General features: G+C 53.5%; 4 protein-coding genes across 4 annotated transcripts; all 4 read left to right on the forward strand.

Annotated features, from left to right (window-relative positions):
• Positions 1-4,806: 4,806 nt before the first annotated feature.
• LOC122924228 (histone H2B 1.1) lies at positions 4,807-5,523 on the forward strand. The gene has a single exon (XM_044275155.1). It carries the CDS (start codon positions 5,105-5,107, stop codon positions 5,483-5,485), a length of 381 nt encoding a protein of 126 aa, XP_044131090.1. The 5' UTR covers positions 4,807-5,104; the 3' UTR covers positions 5,486-5,523.
• A 5,105-nt stretch (positions 5,524-10,628) lies between these two features.
• Positions 10,629-12,209, forward strand: LOC122924226 (histone H1B-like). The gene has a single exon (XM_044275152.1). It carries the CDS (start codon positions 11,328-11,330, stop codon positions 11,973-11,975), a length of 648 nt encoding a protein of 215 aa, XP_044131087.1. The 5' UTR covers positions 10,629-11,327; the 3' UTR covers positions 11,976-12,209.
• A 613-nt stretch (positions 12,210-12,822) lies between these two features.
• On the forward strand, positions 12,823-13,604 carry LOC122924227 (histone H2A type 1-like). Its single transcript, XM_044275154.1, has one exon. The coding sequence runs from the start codon at positions 13,102-13,104 to the stop codon at positions 13,492-13,494; it is 393 nt and encodes a 130-aa protein (XP_044131089.1). The 5' UTR covers positions 12,823-13,101; the 3' UTR covers positions 13,495-13,604.
• Positions 13,605-14,693: 1,089 nt separating this feature from the next.
• Positions 14,694-15,266, forward strand: LOC122924229 (histone H2B 1.1). The gene has a single exon (XM_044275156.1). It carries the CDS (start codon positions 14,886-14,888, stop codon positions 15,264-15,266), a length of 381 nt encoding a protein of 126 aa, XP_044131091.1. The 5' UTR covers positions 14,694-14,885.
• Positions 15,267-16,668: the final 1,402 nt, after the last annotated feature.

A 16,668-nucleotide genomic window follows, 5' to 3' on the forward strand; every position in this document is an offset into this window, starting at 1 on the left:
CACGGGCGATTTCTCAAAGAGGGTGGGGGATGCGAACGCGGCCGAGTTGTTGCAGATGTTGTTGGATCGTTTGCAGCCGCCTGCCCCGGTTCCGGATCCCCCTCCTCCCAGTGTTAAGCAGGCGCCTGTTCTGGCGGGGGTGCACAAGGATTCGTGCTATTGTGGGGTTAGCCTCCTGGGGGCCCACCTGGATGGGGCTGTTAAGGAGAAGGTGTGGGCTAACCAGTATGTGGATGTTTGGTCCCTCATATCGGTTGACCAACACACGGTTGATAAGGAACGGCGTTTCTCAGATAGACCTTCTGAGCATAGACCCCGGGTGGCCAAGACCATGAACAATTGGTTGCAGGCCTTTTCTGTTTTGGGTTGTGTTATGGGACAGCGTCATCCTGAGCGTTGTGCTGAGCTGTTCGTCTATCAGGATATTATTTATAGTGCCTATAAATCGCACGGGGGCAGTGCATGGTGGCGGTACGATGAGGAGTTCCGGCGTCGGTTGGCGTTACATCCGGAGATGGGGTGGGGGGTGAAGGCGACGGATGTGTGGTTGCGGTTAATGGTCGCGCAGAGGCCCTCTCCCTTTCCAGCGGCGGCCGCTGGTTCAGGGGGATCACCTTCCCATGGACCGGTGGCCGTCCGCCGCCCCGGGTCTTGTTGGTTGTTCAACGAGGGGAACTGCAGGTTTGCCGGATTGTGCAGATTCAAGCATGAGTGCTCCGCCTGTGGCGGCCCTCACCCGGCTGGTAAATGCTCCCGCCCCGCGATTGGGCCTTCCAGGCAGTTTGTCCAAGGGGGAGTTAAGGACCCCGGTGAGCGTGGCAGAGATGGGCCCCTGGTTAGACAGGTATCCCAATAAACGGGCTGCTGCTCAGCTCCGTTTTGGCTTTTCCTTTGGGTTTTTTATCCCTTTTGTGCTTAACCTCTTTCCGTTTTTTTCTGATAACTTGAAGTCTGCCCGGGAGTTACCGGAGGTTCTTCGGGAGAAGGTCGCTAAGGAGGTTTCGTTGGGTAGGATTAGGGGTCCGTTTGAGGTGTTGCCTTTCCCTAATTTGCGGGTTTCTCCGCTTGGCGTGGTTCCTAAGAAAGAACCGGGTAAGTTCAGGTTGATTCATCATTTGTCCCACCCAAAGGGTTCGTCAGTTAATGACGCCATTAGTCCAGAGAATGCTTCGGTGTCTTACGTCTCCTTTGACCGTGCGGTCGCTTTGGTTAGGGAGGCGGGCCAGGGGGCTCTCTTGGCCAAATCGGATATTGAGTCGGCTTTCCGCCTGCTTCCTGTTCACCCAGATTGTTTTCATTTGCTGGGTTGCTGTGTGGACGGTAGGTTTTACTATGATACCTGTCTTCCTATGGGTTGCTCCATTTCGTGTCACTATTTTGAGTTGTTTGGTTCCTTTCTGGAATGGGTCGTTCGTTATGAGTCGGGCTCCACGTCAGTTTTGCATTATTTGGACGACTTTCTTTTTGTTTCTCCAGGGTCTGGGGATGGTTGCTTGTTCTTGCTGAATCTGTTTTTGGAGCGGATGGCTCAGTTTGGGGTCCCGATTTCTATGGAGAAAACGGAGGGCCCGGTTACGTGTTTGTCTTTTCTGGGTATTGAAATTGACACTGTCAATATGGTTTTCCGGTTGCCACGTGATATGCTTCAGAAGCTTGTGAGTTTAATTGATGGGTTCCTGGCGGTCAGGAAGGTTTCCCTCCTGCAGATGCAGTCTCTCTTGGGTCTCTTGTGCTTTGCATGCAGGGTGATGCCCATGGGTCGGGTTTTCGCCCGGCGTTTGTCTCTAGCTACCAGGGGTGTGCAGTCTCCCCGTCATCGCATTCGGATCACTGCGTCTCTGAAGGAGGATTTGCGGGTGTGGAAGGCTTTTCTGCACTCTTTCAATGGTCATACCTGCTACATGTCTGAGGTGACCCCTAATTCCGAGCTGTCTCTGTTTTCGGATGCTTCCGGGTCGTGTGGTTTTGGTACGATTTTGGGGTTTGAGTGGTGTGCCGGTGAGTGGCCTGCCACTTGGCGATCCGCTGGTTTGTGCAAGAACCTCACGTTGTTGGAGTTGTTTCCGATTGTTGTGTCGGTGGAGTTATGGGGGGACCGGTTGGCCAATAAGCATGTTTCGTTTTGGACTGACAATTTGAGTGTGGTTTATGCTGTCAACAGCTTGTCTTCCTCTTCCCTCCCGGTTCTATCTTTGCTTCGTCATCTCGTCCTTCGGTGCCTCGAATGTAATATCTATTTTAGGGCTCGTCACGTTCCAGGAGTTGATAACAAGATTGCTGATGCTCTCTCCCGTTTTCGTTGGCAGGATTTCAGGTCCTTTCTTCCGGGAGCGGATTTGGAGGGCAGGACGTGCCCGTCGTACCTGTGGGACCTGGTGGACAGGAGCTGATGTCGTTGGTCCGATCATCGATTTCCCCGGCTACTTGGCAGGCCCATGGTCCTGGGCGTCCGGCCGTGTGGATTCTCGGCCATTCGTATGTGTTCTGGGCGGCCCAGAGAGCCGATTGCCGGCCCGGTGGGAGATCCCTCGGCTTCCGTGAGGTGGATGTGTCCTGGAGAGGAATCCGTGGGTTGCGATGGACTCAGCTCCTGTCCCAAGTGGTCGACATTGGTTTGCAGGCCAGTGGCCCGGTGATTCTGGTTTTACATGCAGGGGGAAACGATATAGGTTCTGTGCCCCTGGTGGAATTGTTGGCCCTCATTAGGTCGGATTTGGAGCGTTTCCCTTCATTTTTCCGTGAGGTGGTCCTGGTGTGGTCCGAGGTTGTCCCTCGGGTGGTATGGCAGGGTGGGGAGGCGGTGGAGAGGTGTAGGAGGACGATTAATGCCCGTATCTCCCGTTTTGTTCGGTCCCGGGGTGGTGTGGTGGTCAGACACCGGCAGCTGGAGGGCGATAATCGCTCATTGATGAGGCCTGACGGGGTGCATCTGACGGATATCGGCTTGGATATTTTCCTTTCAGGTCTTCAAGATGGGGTGGAGCACGCCATGTTTTTGTTGGGTGGTGGTCGGAGCCCCGTTTGAGGGCGGTTCTCCTCCGTGGCGGCAAGTTATTACAGCTTAAAGGTGTTGGAGAAAAATGGGCGAATCCGCCCGCTGGGAGACCAGCGGCTGGCGGAGAGCACGGTTCAAAGTTACGGTTTGCCGTTTGAATAAAGCTGTGGCCGATTACCACCCAACAAAATAAAGGGTTGAAAGTTGAACGGTGTCAGTGTCGTTATTAAAGGGGTTTAGATGGGGTTGGTATGCGGGGGCCAGAGGTAGGGTTGGAGTACCCCTTCCCCATTCCTGATGGTGCCAACAGTCTGGACTATACCAGTGTTGGGTGACGTAAAGCATAATTCTATGCTATGATATGAAGACTGATTCTCTGCTGACATGAAGCCAGATTCTCTGTTACGGGACCTCTCTCCTCTGCCTGGGTGCCTGGGCCTAAATATCTGACAATGGACTGTTCCAGTGTTGGGTGACGTGAAGCATGATTCTCTGCTATGATATGAAGACTGATTCTCTGCTGACATGAAGCCAGATTCTCTGTTACGGGACCTCTCTCCTCTGCCTGGGTGCTGGGCCTAAATATCTGACAATGGACTGTTCCAGTGGTGGCTGATGTGAAGCCTGATTCTCTGCTATGATATGAAGACTGATTCTCTGCTGACATGAAGCCAGATTCTCTGTTACGGGACCTCTCTCCTCTGCCTGGGTGCCGGGGCCTAAATATATGACAATGGACTGTTACAGTGGTGGGTGATGTGAAGCCTGATTCTATGCTATGATATGAAGACTGATTCTCTGCTGACATGAAGCCAGATTCTCTGTTACGGGACCTCTCTCCTCTGCCTTGGTGCCGGGGCCTAAATATCTGACAATGGACTGATACAGTGGTGGATGACGTGAAGCCTGATTCTCTGCTATGATATGAAGCCAGATTCTCTGCTATGGGACCTCTCTCCTCTGCCTGGGTGCCTGGGCCTAATCATCTGACAATGGAATGTTCCAGTGGTGGGTGACGTGAAGCCAGATTCTCTGCTATATAATGTAGACTGATTTTCTGCTGACATGAAAACTGATTCTCTGTTACGGGACCTCTCTCCTCTGCCTGGGTGCTGGGCCTAAATATCTGACAATGGACTGTTGCAGTGGTGGGTGACGTGAAGCCAGATTCTCTGCTATGACATGAAGACTGATTCTCTGCTGACATGAAGCCAGATTCTCTGTTACGGGACCTCTCTCCTCTGCTTGGGTGCCGGGGCCTAAATATATGACAATGGACTGTTCCAGTGGTGGGTGACGTGAAGCCAGATTCTCTGCTATGGGACCTCTCCCCAATTGATATTGGTTAATTTTTATTTATTTTATTATTCATTTCCCTATCCACATTTGTTTGCAGGGGATTTACCTACATGTTGCTGCCTTTTGCAGCCCTCTAGCCCTTTCCTGGGCTGTTTTACAGCCTTTATAGTGCTGAAAAGTTTGGGTTCGGGATGAAGTTCGGGTCGGGTTCGGATCCCGAACATTTCCGGGAAGTTCGGCCGAACTTCTCGAACCCGAACATCCAGGTGTTCGCTCAACTCTAGTCAATAAGTTATTCCAGTAAGTCTTCTATTTCCACAGATAAAGAAGGCAGTACCGGTATATATATGTGTATAGTGTCACTTGCCTGTGTTGCTATGTTATTCGGACTCCTTCCTGATCTTCCTGGTGCTTGTGTTGTCGGGTGGTTATGATAGCTGTATCTTCAGGTTTCAACTTACGAACGCGCACGGTCCCGGCCGGTGACACGTGCACGGGAGGGGAACCCAGGCTGGTGATCCACGAGGATGCTGCTTTCGTGCGACGTCACACTCAGGATGGATGCTCTCTAGGACCAGAATACTTCCAACGCGTTTCGAAATTGCTGAATTTCTTCATCAGGGAACCAGAAATCAGCGCCAATGAGCGGATCATCTGGAAATGACACTGGGGGCACGCCCCCTCTTCTCCACCAATAGGAAGCCGTCTCTCTCCAGCCCACCTTACCTGCGGCCGCAATAAAAGGAGCTGCGCGGGGCTTCTCTTCATTACTGATCTCCGCTCTGCAGCAGTGACAACCGAGCTCCCAGCATGCCCGAGCCCGCCAAGTCCGCCCCAGCGCCCAAGAAGGGCTCCAAGAAAGCCGTCACCAAGGTTCAGAAGAAGGACGGCAAGAAGAGGAGGAAGAGCAGGAAGGAGAGCTATGCCATCTACGTCTACAAGGTGCTGAAGCAGGTGCACCCCGACACCGGCATCTCCTCCAAGGCCATGGGCATCATGAACTCCTTCGTCAACGACATCTTCGAGCGCATCGCAGGGGAAGCCTCCCGCCTGGCTCACTACAACAAGCGCTCCACCATCACCTCCCGGGAGATCCAGACCGCCGTGCGCCTGCTGCTGCCCGGAGAGCTGGCCAAGCACGCCGTCTCCGAGGGCACCAAGGCCGTCACCAAGTACACCAGCGCCAAGTGAGCGCCCCCCGCTCTCCGGACCCAAAGGCTCTTCTCAGAGCCCCCACCCTGTCTCCAGCGGAGCTGCTCCCGCGTCTCCCCGTTCTCACAGTGGCTGCGGTTTCCTCACTGTCAGCTAGATGAGATGCGGTACCGCTAGTGGGAGTTACAATACAGCAATCCTGCTCCATGCCCATTCACTACTCCCATCATCCTCCTCCATGCCCATTCACTACTCCCATCATCCTGCTCCATGCCCATTCACTGCTCCCATCATCCTCCTCCATGCCCATTCACTGCTCCCATCATCCTCCTCCATGCCCATTCACTGCTCCCATCATCCTCCTCCATGCCCATTCACTGCTCCCATCATTCTCCTCCATGCCCATTCACTACTCCCATCATCCTCCTCCATGCCCATTCACTACTCCGATCATCCTCCTCCATGCCCATTCACTACTCCCATCATCCTCCTCCATGCCCATTCACTACTCCGATCATCCTCCTCCATGCCCATTCACTACTCCCATTATCCTCCTCCATGCCCATTCACTACTCCCATCATCCTCCTCCATGCCCATTCACTACTCCGATCATCCTCCTCCATGCCCATTCACTACTCCCATCATCATCCTCCTCCATGCCCAATCACTACTCCCATCCTTCTCAGTGTGGCGCTCCCTGGGGACAGGCTGTGCGGCCGCTCAGTGGAGGACGAGGCTCCGTTCCTACGGGCACATAACGGCTGAGGGGTCCAGAGCTCTGCTATTGGCTGGGAGAGCTCAGGATCTCGTCGCTCATTTGAATTTCCCGCCTATAGTTGAGCTGCTGATCTACAGGAGGAGCCGGTCATGTGACCCGTACCAGCGCCGCTCATAGGCGTCTTTGTCTCTGCAGCTCCGGGACGGATTAACCCCTCAGTCTCCGAGCACAGCTCGTCTTGTGGCTGCGGGGACAGGAGCGGTGGAGAACACCCGGGGCTCGGGATTTACATTACTGGGGCTTTCTGTATTGTAGAGCTCCGGCTGTACTGAGCACAGGGCGCCGCTGATCTCGGACAATTGTCCGGCTCTCCGTCCCCTGATGTGCGGGCGGTGTTAACCCCTCAGTGGCTGAGCGCAGAAGGAGTTGTAGCTTCTCCCCGGGAAGATGTGGGCGGCTCTGAGAAGAGCCTTTGTGCTGTGAGGACGGAGGCAGCATTAACCCCCGAAGCCGTAGAGAGTGCGGCCCTGGCGCTTGAGCGCATAGACCACGTCCATGGCGGTGACGGTCTTCCTCTTGGCGTGCTCGGTGTAGGTGACGGCGTCCCGGATGACGTTCTCCAGGAAGACTTTCAGCACCCCGCGGGTCTCCTCATAGATGAGGCCGGAGATGCGCTTGACGCCTCCCCTGCGAGCTAGACGGCGGATGGCAGGCTTGGTGATGCCCTGGATGTTATCACGGAGCACCTTCCTGTGCCGCTTGGCGCCGCCTTTCCCGAGCCCTTTCCCTCCTTTACCGCGACCAGACATCTTCTAGGTGTGAGCAGAAAGCAGTGACTGCTCAGCCCAGAGCCCTCCTTTATATGGAGCATGGGCGGACCTGGAGGAGAACTGCACGGAGAGGCTGGGGGCGGGGCTGTTCCTGAACTCCAGGCCCCGCCCTCCCGCTCTGATTGGCTGAGCTCAGAAGTGCTGGAGGTTTTCATTTTCCAGCCTGTAAATTACATTATATTAAAGATTAAAGCCTCTATAATATATTATCAACCTCAACATTATAGCCTCCACATTATATTACATCCTCCATACTACCAGCCTCTGCATTACATTACAGCCTCCATATTATATTACCGGCCTCTACATTACAGTATAGCCTCCACATTACATTACAGCCTCCATATTATATTACCAGCGTCCATATTATATTACAGCCTCCATATTACCAGCCTGTAAATTACATCATATCCTCCACATTATATTAAAACATCTATATTTTATTATCAACCTCAACATTACATTACAGCCTCCATACTACCAGCCTCCACATTACATTACAGACTCCAAATTATACTACAGCCTCTATATAACATTACCGGCCTGCACATTATATCCTCTGCATTATATTAAAGTATCTATATTATATTACAGCCTCCATATTATATTAACAGTCATAACATTACCGGCCTCTACATTACATTACAGCCTTCATATTATATTACAGCCTCCACATTATATTACATCCTTCATATTACCGGCCTCTGCATTACATTACAGCCTCAATATTACATTACCCGCCTCCTCATTATATTACTGCTCCCTATTACCGGCCTCTACATTACAGTCTCCATATTACATTACCAGCCTCCATATTTCCAGCCTCCACATTTCATCACAGCCTCCATATTATAAGCCTCTACATTACATTTCAGCCTTCATACTACCAGCCTCCACAGTACATTACAGCCTCCACATTATATTACAGCCTCCATACTACCAGCCTCCACATTACATTGCAGCTTCTATATTACATTTCAGCCTCCATTTTATATTATCAACCTCAGCATTATATTGCAGCCTTCATATTTTCAGCCTCTACATTACATTATAGCCTCCACATCATATTACAGCCTCTATATTACCAGCCTCCACATTAGATTACAGCCTCCATGTTACATTTCCAGGCTTCGTATTACCGGCCTCTACATTACAGTCTCCATGTTACATTACCGGCCTCCACATTATATTACAGACTTCATATTATCAGCCTCCACATTATATTACAGCCTTCATATTACCAGCTTCTGCATTACATTACAGCATCCAAATTATATTACAGCCTCTGTATTAATGGCCTCTACATTACAGTCTACATGTTACATTACCAGCCTCCATATTATATTACAGACTCCATATTACCGTTCTCCACATTGCATCACTGCTTCCACAATATTTTACAGCCTTCATATTACCAGCCTCTGCATTACATTACAGCATCCAAACTATATTACAGCCTCCATATTACCAGCCTCCACTTAACATTTCCTGTCTCTATGTTACATTACTGGCCTCCATGTTACATTACAGCCTCTGTATTACTGGCCTCTACATTACAGTCTACATGTTACATTACCAGCCTCCACATTATATTACAGACTCCATATTACCGTCCTCTACATTACATCACAGCCTAAACATTATGTTACAGCCTCCATATTTTCAGCCTCCACATTATATGACAGCCTCCATATAACTAGCCTCCACATTACCAGCCTCTACATTACATTATAGCCTTCACATTATATTACAGCATCTATATTACCAACCTCCACATTACATTACAGCCTCTGTATTATATTACCTGCCATTTCCAGCCTTCATATTACCGGCCTCTACATTACAGTTTCCATGTTACATTACCAGCCTCTACATTACCGTCCTCTACATTACATCACAGCCTAAACATTAAATTACAGCCTCTATACTGCCATTCTCCAAATTATATTACAGACTCCATATTACCAGCCTCTACTTAACATTACCGGCCTCTATGCAACATTACCGGCATCCACATAATATTACAGCCTCCGTATGACCGCCTCTACATTACAGTCTCTATGTTACATTACCGGACTCCACATTATGTTACAGACTTCATATTATCGTCCTCTACAGCCTCCATATTTTCAGCCTCCATATTACTAGCCTCTACATTACATTACAGTCTCTATACTACCAGCCTCCACATTACATCACAGCCTCCACATTATATTACAGCCTCCATTTAACATTGCCGGCCTCCATGTTATATTACAGACTCTGTATTAATGGCCTCTACATTACAGTCTACGTGTTACATTACCAGCCTCCACATTATGTTACAGACTCCATATTGCCGTTCTCTACATTACATCACAGCCTAAACATTATGTTACAGCCTCCACATTATATGACAGCCTCCATATAACTAGCCTCCACATTACCAGCCTCTACATTACATTATAGCCTCCACATTATATTACAGCCTCAACATTACATTATAGCCTCTGTATTATATTACCAGCCTCTACATTGTATGACAGCCTCAATATTACCCGCCTCTACATTACAGCCTCCATATTATATTACCGGCCTCCACATTATATGACAGCCTCCATATTATGGGCCTCTACATTAAAACATCCACATGATATTACAGCGTCCACATGATATTACAGCCTCCAAATGATATTACAGCCTTTACATTATATTACCAGCCTCCACATTATAATACCAGCCTCCATACTATACTGTCCTATACCATACTGTGCTGTACTATACTAAACTGTGCTGTACTATACTATACTGTACTATATTGTGCTGCACTATACTATACTTTGCTATACTATACCGTACTATACTATAATATACTGTGCTGTACTATAATATACTGTGCTGTACTATACTATACTGTGCTGTACTATACTATAATATACTGTGCTGTACTATACTATACTGTGCTGTACTATACTGTGCTGCACTATACTATACTGTGCTGTACTATACTGTGCTGTACTATACTGTGCTGCACTATACTATACTTGCTATACTATACTTGCTATACTATACCGTACTATACTATAATATACTGTGCTATACTATAATATACTGTACTATAATATACTGTGCTGTACTATACTGTGCTGTACTATAATATACTGTGCTGTACTATACTATACTGTGCTGTACTATACTGTGCTGCACTATACTATACTGTGCTGTACTATACTGTGCTGCACTATACTATACTGTGCTGTACTATACTGTGCTGCACTATACTATACTTTGCTATACTATACCGTACTATACTATAATATACTGTGCTATACTATAATATGCTGTGCTGTACTATACTATAATATACTGTGCTGTACTATACTATACTGTGCTGTACTATACTATAATATACTATACTGTACTATAATATACTGTGCTGTACTATACTATAATATACTGTGCTGTACTATACTATACTGTGCTGTACTATACTATACTATACTGTACTATACTATACTTTGCCGTATTGTCCTGAGATTACGGAGGTGCAATGAGGGGGATTATAGGGGCAGTTTTCTCCACATTTCTTACTCCCCAGAATATTTCCGGGGGTCAGTAAAGCGGGGTCCATACTTCTGGGGGGCGGGGCCATACTCTGCCCCATTGTACCGGCACCCCCTCTGCTGCAGCCCTGGCCACAAGACGCATCTCTGCTCCCTGAGAGCCCTGTACACACATGAGGCGGCATCACTGCAGCGGGGAATGTGCGGGGACACGGAGCACTGGAGCCCGGGAGCCGGCAGGGAGCGGAGGCCGCCGCCTGTGTTACCCTCCCGGGCTCTCCGCGGCTCCAGCTCCTCCCCGCAGCGTCCGAGCAGCTTCCTGCGGCCCCACCTTGTGGGAGAGAGCCCTGGGATGGGGACGAGGGCCGGGAAGAGAGGGAACGAGCCCCCGCAGCGGAGCCATCGGGCCGGATCCAGCCGGATGTGCAGAACGTCAGGCAGAGCGGGAGGACTGTGGCGGAGATCCCGGGGCCTGCTCCCGCCTCCTCCGCCACAGACGGCGGCACACGGTGAGGGGGGATGTCCGGGAGGAGGCAGGCGCGGAGAAGGCGGCCTCTCCTGTCCGGTTCTAGCCGCTAAAGGGCTCTTCTCCCGGGCAGGGAAGCACAAGGGGAGAGCGGAGCTGCAGCCGGGCTGAGAGGGGTGTAGGCGGGGCCTGTGTCCGGTGTCAGCCAATAGACGCGCAGGAGGGCGGAGCTCAGCAGCCAATCACTGCGCAGCGCTCCACATATAAGAGGCGGCCCCGGCCTCAGTGTTTTCTACAGAAGTCTTTGTATTTCAGTTTCACACGATGGCAGAGACCGCGCCAGCAGCCGCCGCTCCTCCTCCTCCCGCCGAAGCGGCCGCCAAGTCCAAGAGGCAGCCGAAGAAATCCGCCGCTGCAGGGGGCGCCAAGAAAAGCAAGAAGCCGTCCGGTCCCAGCGTGTCCGAGCTCCTCGTCACAGCCGTGTCCGCCTCCAAGGAGCGCAGCGGGGTGTCTCTGGCCGCCCTGAAGAAGGCTCTGGCTGCAGGAGGATGCGATGTAGAGAAGAATAATAGCCGCATCAAGGTGGCCATCAGGGCTCTGGTCACCAAGGGGACCCTCACCCAGGTGAAGGGCAGCGGCGCCTCCGGCTCCTTCAAGCTCAACAAGAAGCAGCAGGAGACCAAGGACAAGGCGGCCAAGAAGAAGCCGGCGGCCAAGAAACCTGCAGCTACTGCGGCCAAGAAACCCGCTAAATCCCCGAAGAAGCTCAAGAAGGCTCCGGCCAAGAGCCCGAAAAAGACCAAGAAACCAGCCGCGGCCAAGAAAGCAGCCAAGAGCCCCAAGAAGCCGAAGGCTGCCCCCAAGCCCAAGAAGCTGGCCAAGAGTCCGGCTAAGAAGGCGGCCAAACCCAAGGCTGCCAAGAGTCCGGCTAAGAAAGCGGCGAAAGCCAAGAAGAGCGCGGCCAAGAAGTAACCGGCGCCGCCCGCACCTCTCCCCAAAGGCTCTTCTCAGAGCCACCACCTCCTCCTCAGACGAGCTCCACTCCGCCCTTCTGCCCTCGTTCTCCGCTCACGGCGGGCGGGGGCTCCGGCTCCTCTGCGGGAAGGAATAGGGTTAACCCTGTCAGCGCCGCTCTCTTCAGTCTATCAGGGCCTCTCTGCTCGGCTGATACCCGCGCCGCCCTCTGCTGGTAGTGATGCCGCCGCTGAGTGTACTGTGCGTGCAGGGGGATCGTGCGCTCTATCCCTGGACACCAGCGCAGCGATGGAGCCGCTCTTCTCCGTACAGTGAATACGGGACTGTTCTCCCCTTCTCCGGTGTGGAGCGGGAGCAGGCGGCCACTGACGGGTTAATACTGAGCAGCTACGGGGGGCGGGGCTATGTAACTAGTACCATCGCTTTTGAAATTCCCGCTCAATTAACGTCCGGTTAGAATTCAGCGGCCGGGGACAAGCTCCGCCCCCGACTCGTCTGAATGGATGCGAGCCCCGCCCCTTCTGCCCCGCCCCCGGCTCTCTGAATGGATGATGTGAGCCCCTCCCTTCCTGCTGCTCCGCCCCCGCTCCTGCTCTTCTCAGAGCCCCCACCTTCTCTAGGACGGAGCTGCCGCATTGTGTGAATACATGGAAGCCTCATGTCCGAGGCGGATTATTCCCTCGTTATAGACCACTGATCGGGAGGATGAGGGGAGTAGTGATCGTATACTCGGGAGGATGAGGGGAGTAGTGATTGGACACTGAGGATGGGGGGGAGTAGTGATTGTACACTTGAGGAGGATGGGGGGAGTAGTGATTGGACACTTGAGGAGGAGGAGGAGGAGGCAGTGAAGGACGAGCGGCTGGATGGATCCACAGAGCCGGGCACTCGGGGATACACCGGGACACTGTGCTATGGGGGCGGCCGGCAATTGGTGGAGAAAAGGGGGCGTGTCCTCACGAGCCTTTTCAGGTCATCTGCTTCCTCATTGGCTGCAGGATTTGGCGCTGAAAACCGGATTTGGATTCAGCCAATCACAGAGGAGTTCTCCCTGCGCCACCCGGGTATAAGAGGTGACGGGCGGAGCGGGGCTGTCAGTCTCATCTGTACAGAGCAGAGAACGATGTCTGGACGCGGCAAACAAGGAGGCAAAGTGCGGGCTAAGGCCAAGACCCGCTCATCCCGGGCAGGGCTCCAGTTCCCGGTCGGCCGTGTGCACAGGCTCCTCCGCAAGGGCAACTACGCCCAGAGGGTGGGCGCCGGCGCTCCCGTCTACTTGGCCGCTGTGCTCGAGTATCTCACCGCCGAGATCCTGGAGCTGGCCGGCAATGCCGCCCGCGACAACAAGAAGACCCGCATCATCCCCCGTCACCTGCAGCTGGCCGTGCGCAACGACGAGGAGCTCAACAAGCTGCTGGGCGGAGTCACCATCGCCCAGGGCGGCGTCCTGCCCAACATCCAGGCCGTGCTGCTGCCCAAGAAGACCGAGAGCAGCAAGCCGGCCAAGAGCAAGTGAGCCCGGCTCTGCCCCGCCCCGAACCAAAGGCTCTTCTAAGAGCCGCCCACATGGTCTGTACGACTGAGCTGGCGATGCCGCTGATCTCCGCTGTGGAGGCGTCACACAGGGGCACTTACCGCTCCTGACATGCGGCGAGGACATTGCTGCTGTAGAGGGTTCGTCCCCCTGTGTGTAATGGACTGCTCCTCCACGGCCGCTGAATTCTAACCGGACTGTAATTGAGCGGGAATTTCAAAAGCCGGAGATCAGCCAATCACTGTAAAGCTCTTGTTCTATAGCTCTGGATGGGAGCCCCTTCTGCGCTGATGTCCAGGGATAGAGCGCACGTCGGGGCTCCCATCCATCCATTAGCAGATCACTACTTCACTCATTCTCACTGGCTGACCACTACTCCCCTAATCATCCTCAATACCATATAACTACTTCACTCATTCTCCTCATTGACCAACTTCTCTCTGGCCGATCACTACTCCCCCCATCCTCAGTGTCCAATCACTACTCCCCCCATCCTTCTCTCTGGCCGATCACTACTCCCCCCATCCTCCCGATCAGTGGTCTATAATGAGGGAATAATCCGCCTCGGACATGAGGCTTCCATGTATTCACACAATGCGGCAGCTCCGTCCTAGAGAAGGTGGGGGCTCTGAGAAGAGCAGGAGGGGAGGGGCTCACATCCATTCATTCAGCTGAGCAGGTGGGCGGAACAGCAGGAGGGGCGGGGCTAACATCCATCCATTTAGATGAGCCGGGGGCGGAGCTTGTCCATGCCCGCTGAATTCTTAACGGGCGGGAATTTCAAAAGCCATGGCACTATAGCCCCGCCCCCATAGCCTACTCAGTATTAACCCGTCAGTGGCCGCCTTCTCCCGCTCCACACCGGAGAGCAGTCCGGTATTCACTGTTCGGAGAAGAGCGGCTCCATCGCTGCGCTGGTGTCCAGGGATAGAGCGCACGATCCCCCTGCACGCACAGTACACTCAGCGGCGGCATCACTACCAGCAGAGGGCGGGGCGGTTATCAGCCGAGCAGCGAGGCCCTGATAGACTGAAGAGAGATGTTAGCCCCGCCTCTCTCCCCCCCCCTCCCCCGCTCAGCTGAACGGATGGATGAGAGTTCTGCCCCTCCTTCTGCTCCGCCCCCCGGTTTAGCAGTATGGGTGGCTATGAGACCCACCCCTCCTGCTGCTCCGCTGAATGGATGGATGTGAGCCCCGCCCCCGGCTCAGCTGGATGGATGTGAGGCTGCCAATTGGGAGAAGTGGAGACACCACGTGACCCTCTCCTCCAGTAGATCGGCGCGCAGTCAGCAGCAGCTCATTTGCATGGCCCGTGTATAAATACCGCTGCGGAGGGAGGAGGAGAACAGACGAGATTGTGTCTTCAGTCAGAATGCCCGAGCCAGCCAAGTCCGCCCCAGCGCCCAAGAAGGGCTCCAAGAAAGCCGTCACCAAGGTCCAGAAGAAGGACGGCAAGAAGCGGAGGAAGAGCAGGAAGGAGAGCTATGCCATCTACGTCTACAAGGTGCTGAAGCAGGTGCACCCCGACACCGGCATCTCCTCCAAGGCCATGGGCATCATGAACTCCTTCGTCAACGACATCTTCGAGCGCATCGCAGGGGAAGCCTCCCGCCTGGCTCACTACAACAAGCGCTCCACCATCACCTCCCGGGAGATCCAGACCGCCGTGCGCCTGCTGCTGCCCGGAGAGCTGGCCAAGCACGCCGTCTCCGAGGGCACCAAGGCCGTCACTAAGTACACCAGCGCCAAGTGAGCGCCCCCCGCTCTCCGGACCCAAAGGCTCTTCTCAGAGCCCCCACCCTGTCTCCAGCGGAGCTGCTCCCGTGTCTCCCCGTTCTCACAGTGGCTGCGGTTTCCTCACTGTCGGCTAGATGAGATGCGGTACCGCTAGTGGAAGTTACAATACAAGCTTTCCTGCTCCATGCCCATTCACTACTCCCATCATCCTCCTCCATGCCCATTCACTGCTCCCATCCTCCTCCTCCATGCCCATTCACTGCTCCCATCCTCCTCCTCCATGCCCATTCACTGCTCCCATCCTCCTCCTCCATGCCCATTCACTGCTCCAATGTGTGGCGCTCCTTGGGGACAGGCTGTGCGGCCGCTCAGGACAGGAGGACGAGGCTCCGCTCCTACGGGCACATAACGGCTGAGGGGTCCAGAGCTCTGCTCCTATTGGCGGGGAGAGCTCAGGATCTCGTCGCTCATTTGAATTTCCCGCCTATAGTTGAGCTGCTGATCTACAGGAGGAGCCGGTCATGTGACCCGTACCAGCGCCGCTCATTGGCGTCTTTGTCTCTGCAGCTCGCATTAACCCCTCAGTCTCCGAGCACCGCTCGGGCAGGAGCGGTGGAGAACACCCGGGGCTCGGGATTTACATTACTGGGGCTTTCTGTATTGTAGACCCCCGGCTGTACTGAGCACAGGGCGCCGCTGATCTCGGACAATTGTCCGGCTCTCCGCCCCCTGATGTGCGGGCGGTGTTAACCCCTCAGTGGCTGAGCGCAGAAGGAGTTGTAGCTTCTCCCCGGGAAGATGTGGGCGGCTCTGAGAAGAGCCTTTGTGCTGTGAGGACGGAGGCAGCATTAACCCCCGAAGCCGTAGAGAGTGCGGCCCTGGCGCTTGAGCGCGTAGACCACGTCCATGGCGGTGACGGTCTTCCTCTTGGCGTGCTCGGTGTAGGTGACGGCGTCCCGGATGACGTTCTCCAGGAAGACTTTCAGCACCCCGCGGGTCTCCTCATAGATGAGGCCGGAGATGCGCTTGACGCCTCCCCTGCGAGCTAGACGGCGGATGGCAGGCTTGGTGATGCCCTGGATGTTATCGCGGAGCACCTTCCTGTGCCGCTTGGCGCCGCCTTTCCCGAGCCCTTTCCCTCCTTTACCGCGACCAGACATCTTCTAGGTGTGAGCAGAAAGCAGTGACTGCTCAGCCCGGAGCCCTCCTTTATATGGAGCATGGGCGGACCTGGAGGAGAACTGCACGGAGAGGCTGGGGGCGGGGCTGTTCCTGAACTCCAGGCCCCGCCCTCCAACTCTGATTGGCTGAACTCAGAAGTGCTGGTGGTTTTCATTTTCCAGCCCCCGTATTACCAGCCTGTAAATTACATTATATTAAAGATTAAAGCCTCTATAATATATTATCAACCTCAACAT

The sequence above is a fragment of the Bufo gargarizans genome, unplaced genomic scaffold, assembly GCF_014858855.1.
Source record: "Bufo gargarizans isolate SCDJY-AF-19 unplaced genomic scaffold, ASM1485885v1 original_scaffold_920_pilon, whole genome shotgun sequence".
Lineage (NCBI taxonomy): Eukaryota > Metazoa > Chordata > Amphibia > Anura > Bufonidae > Bufo > Bufo gargarizans.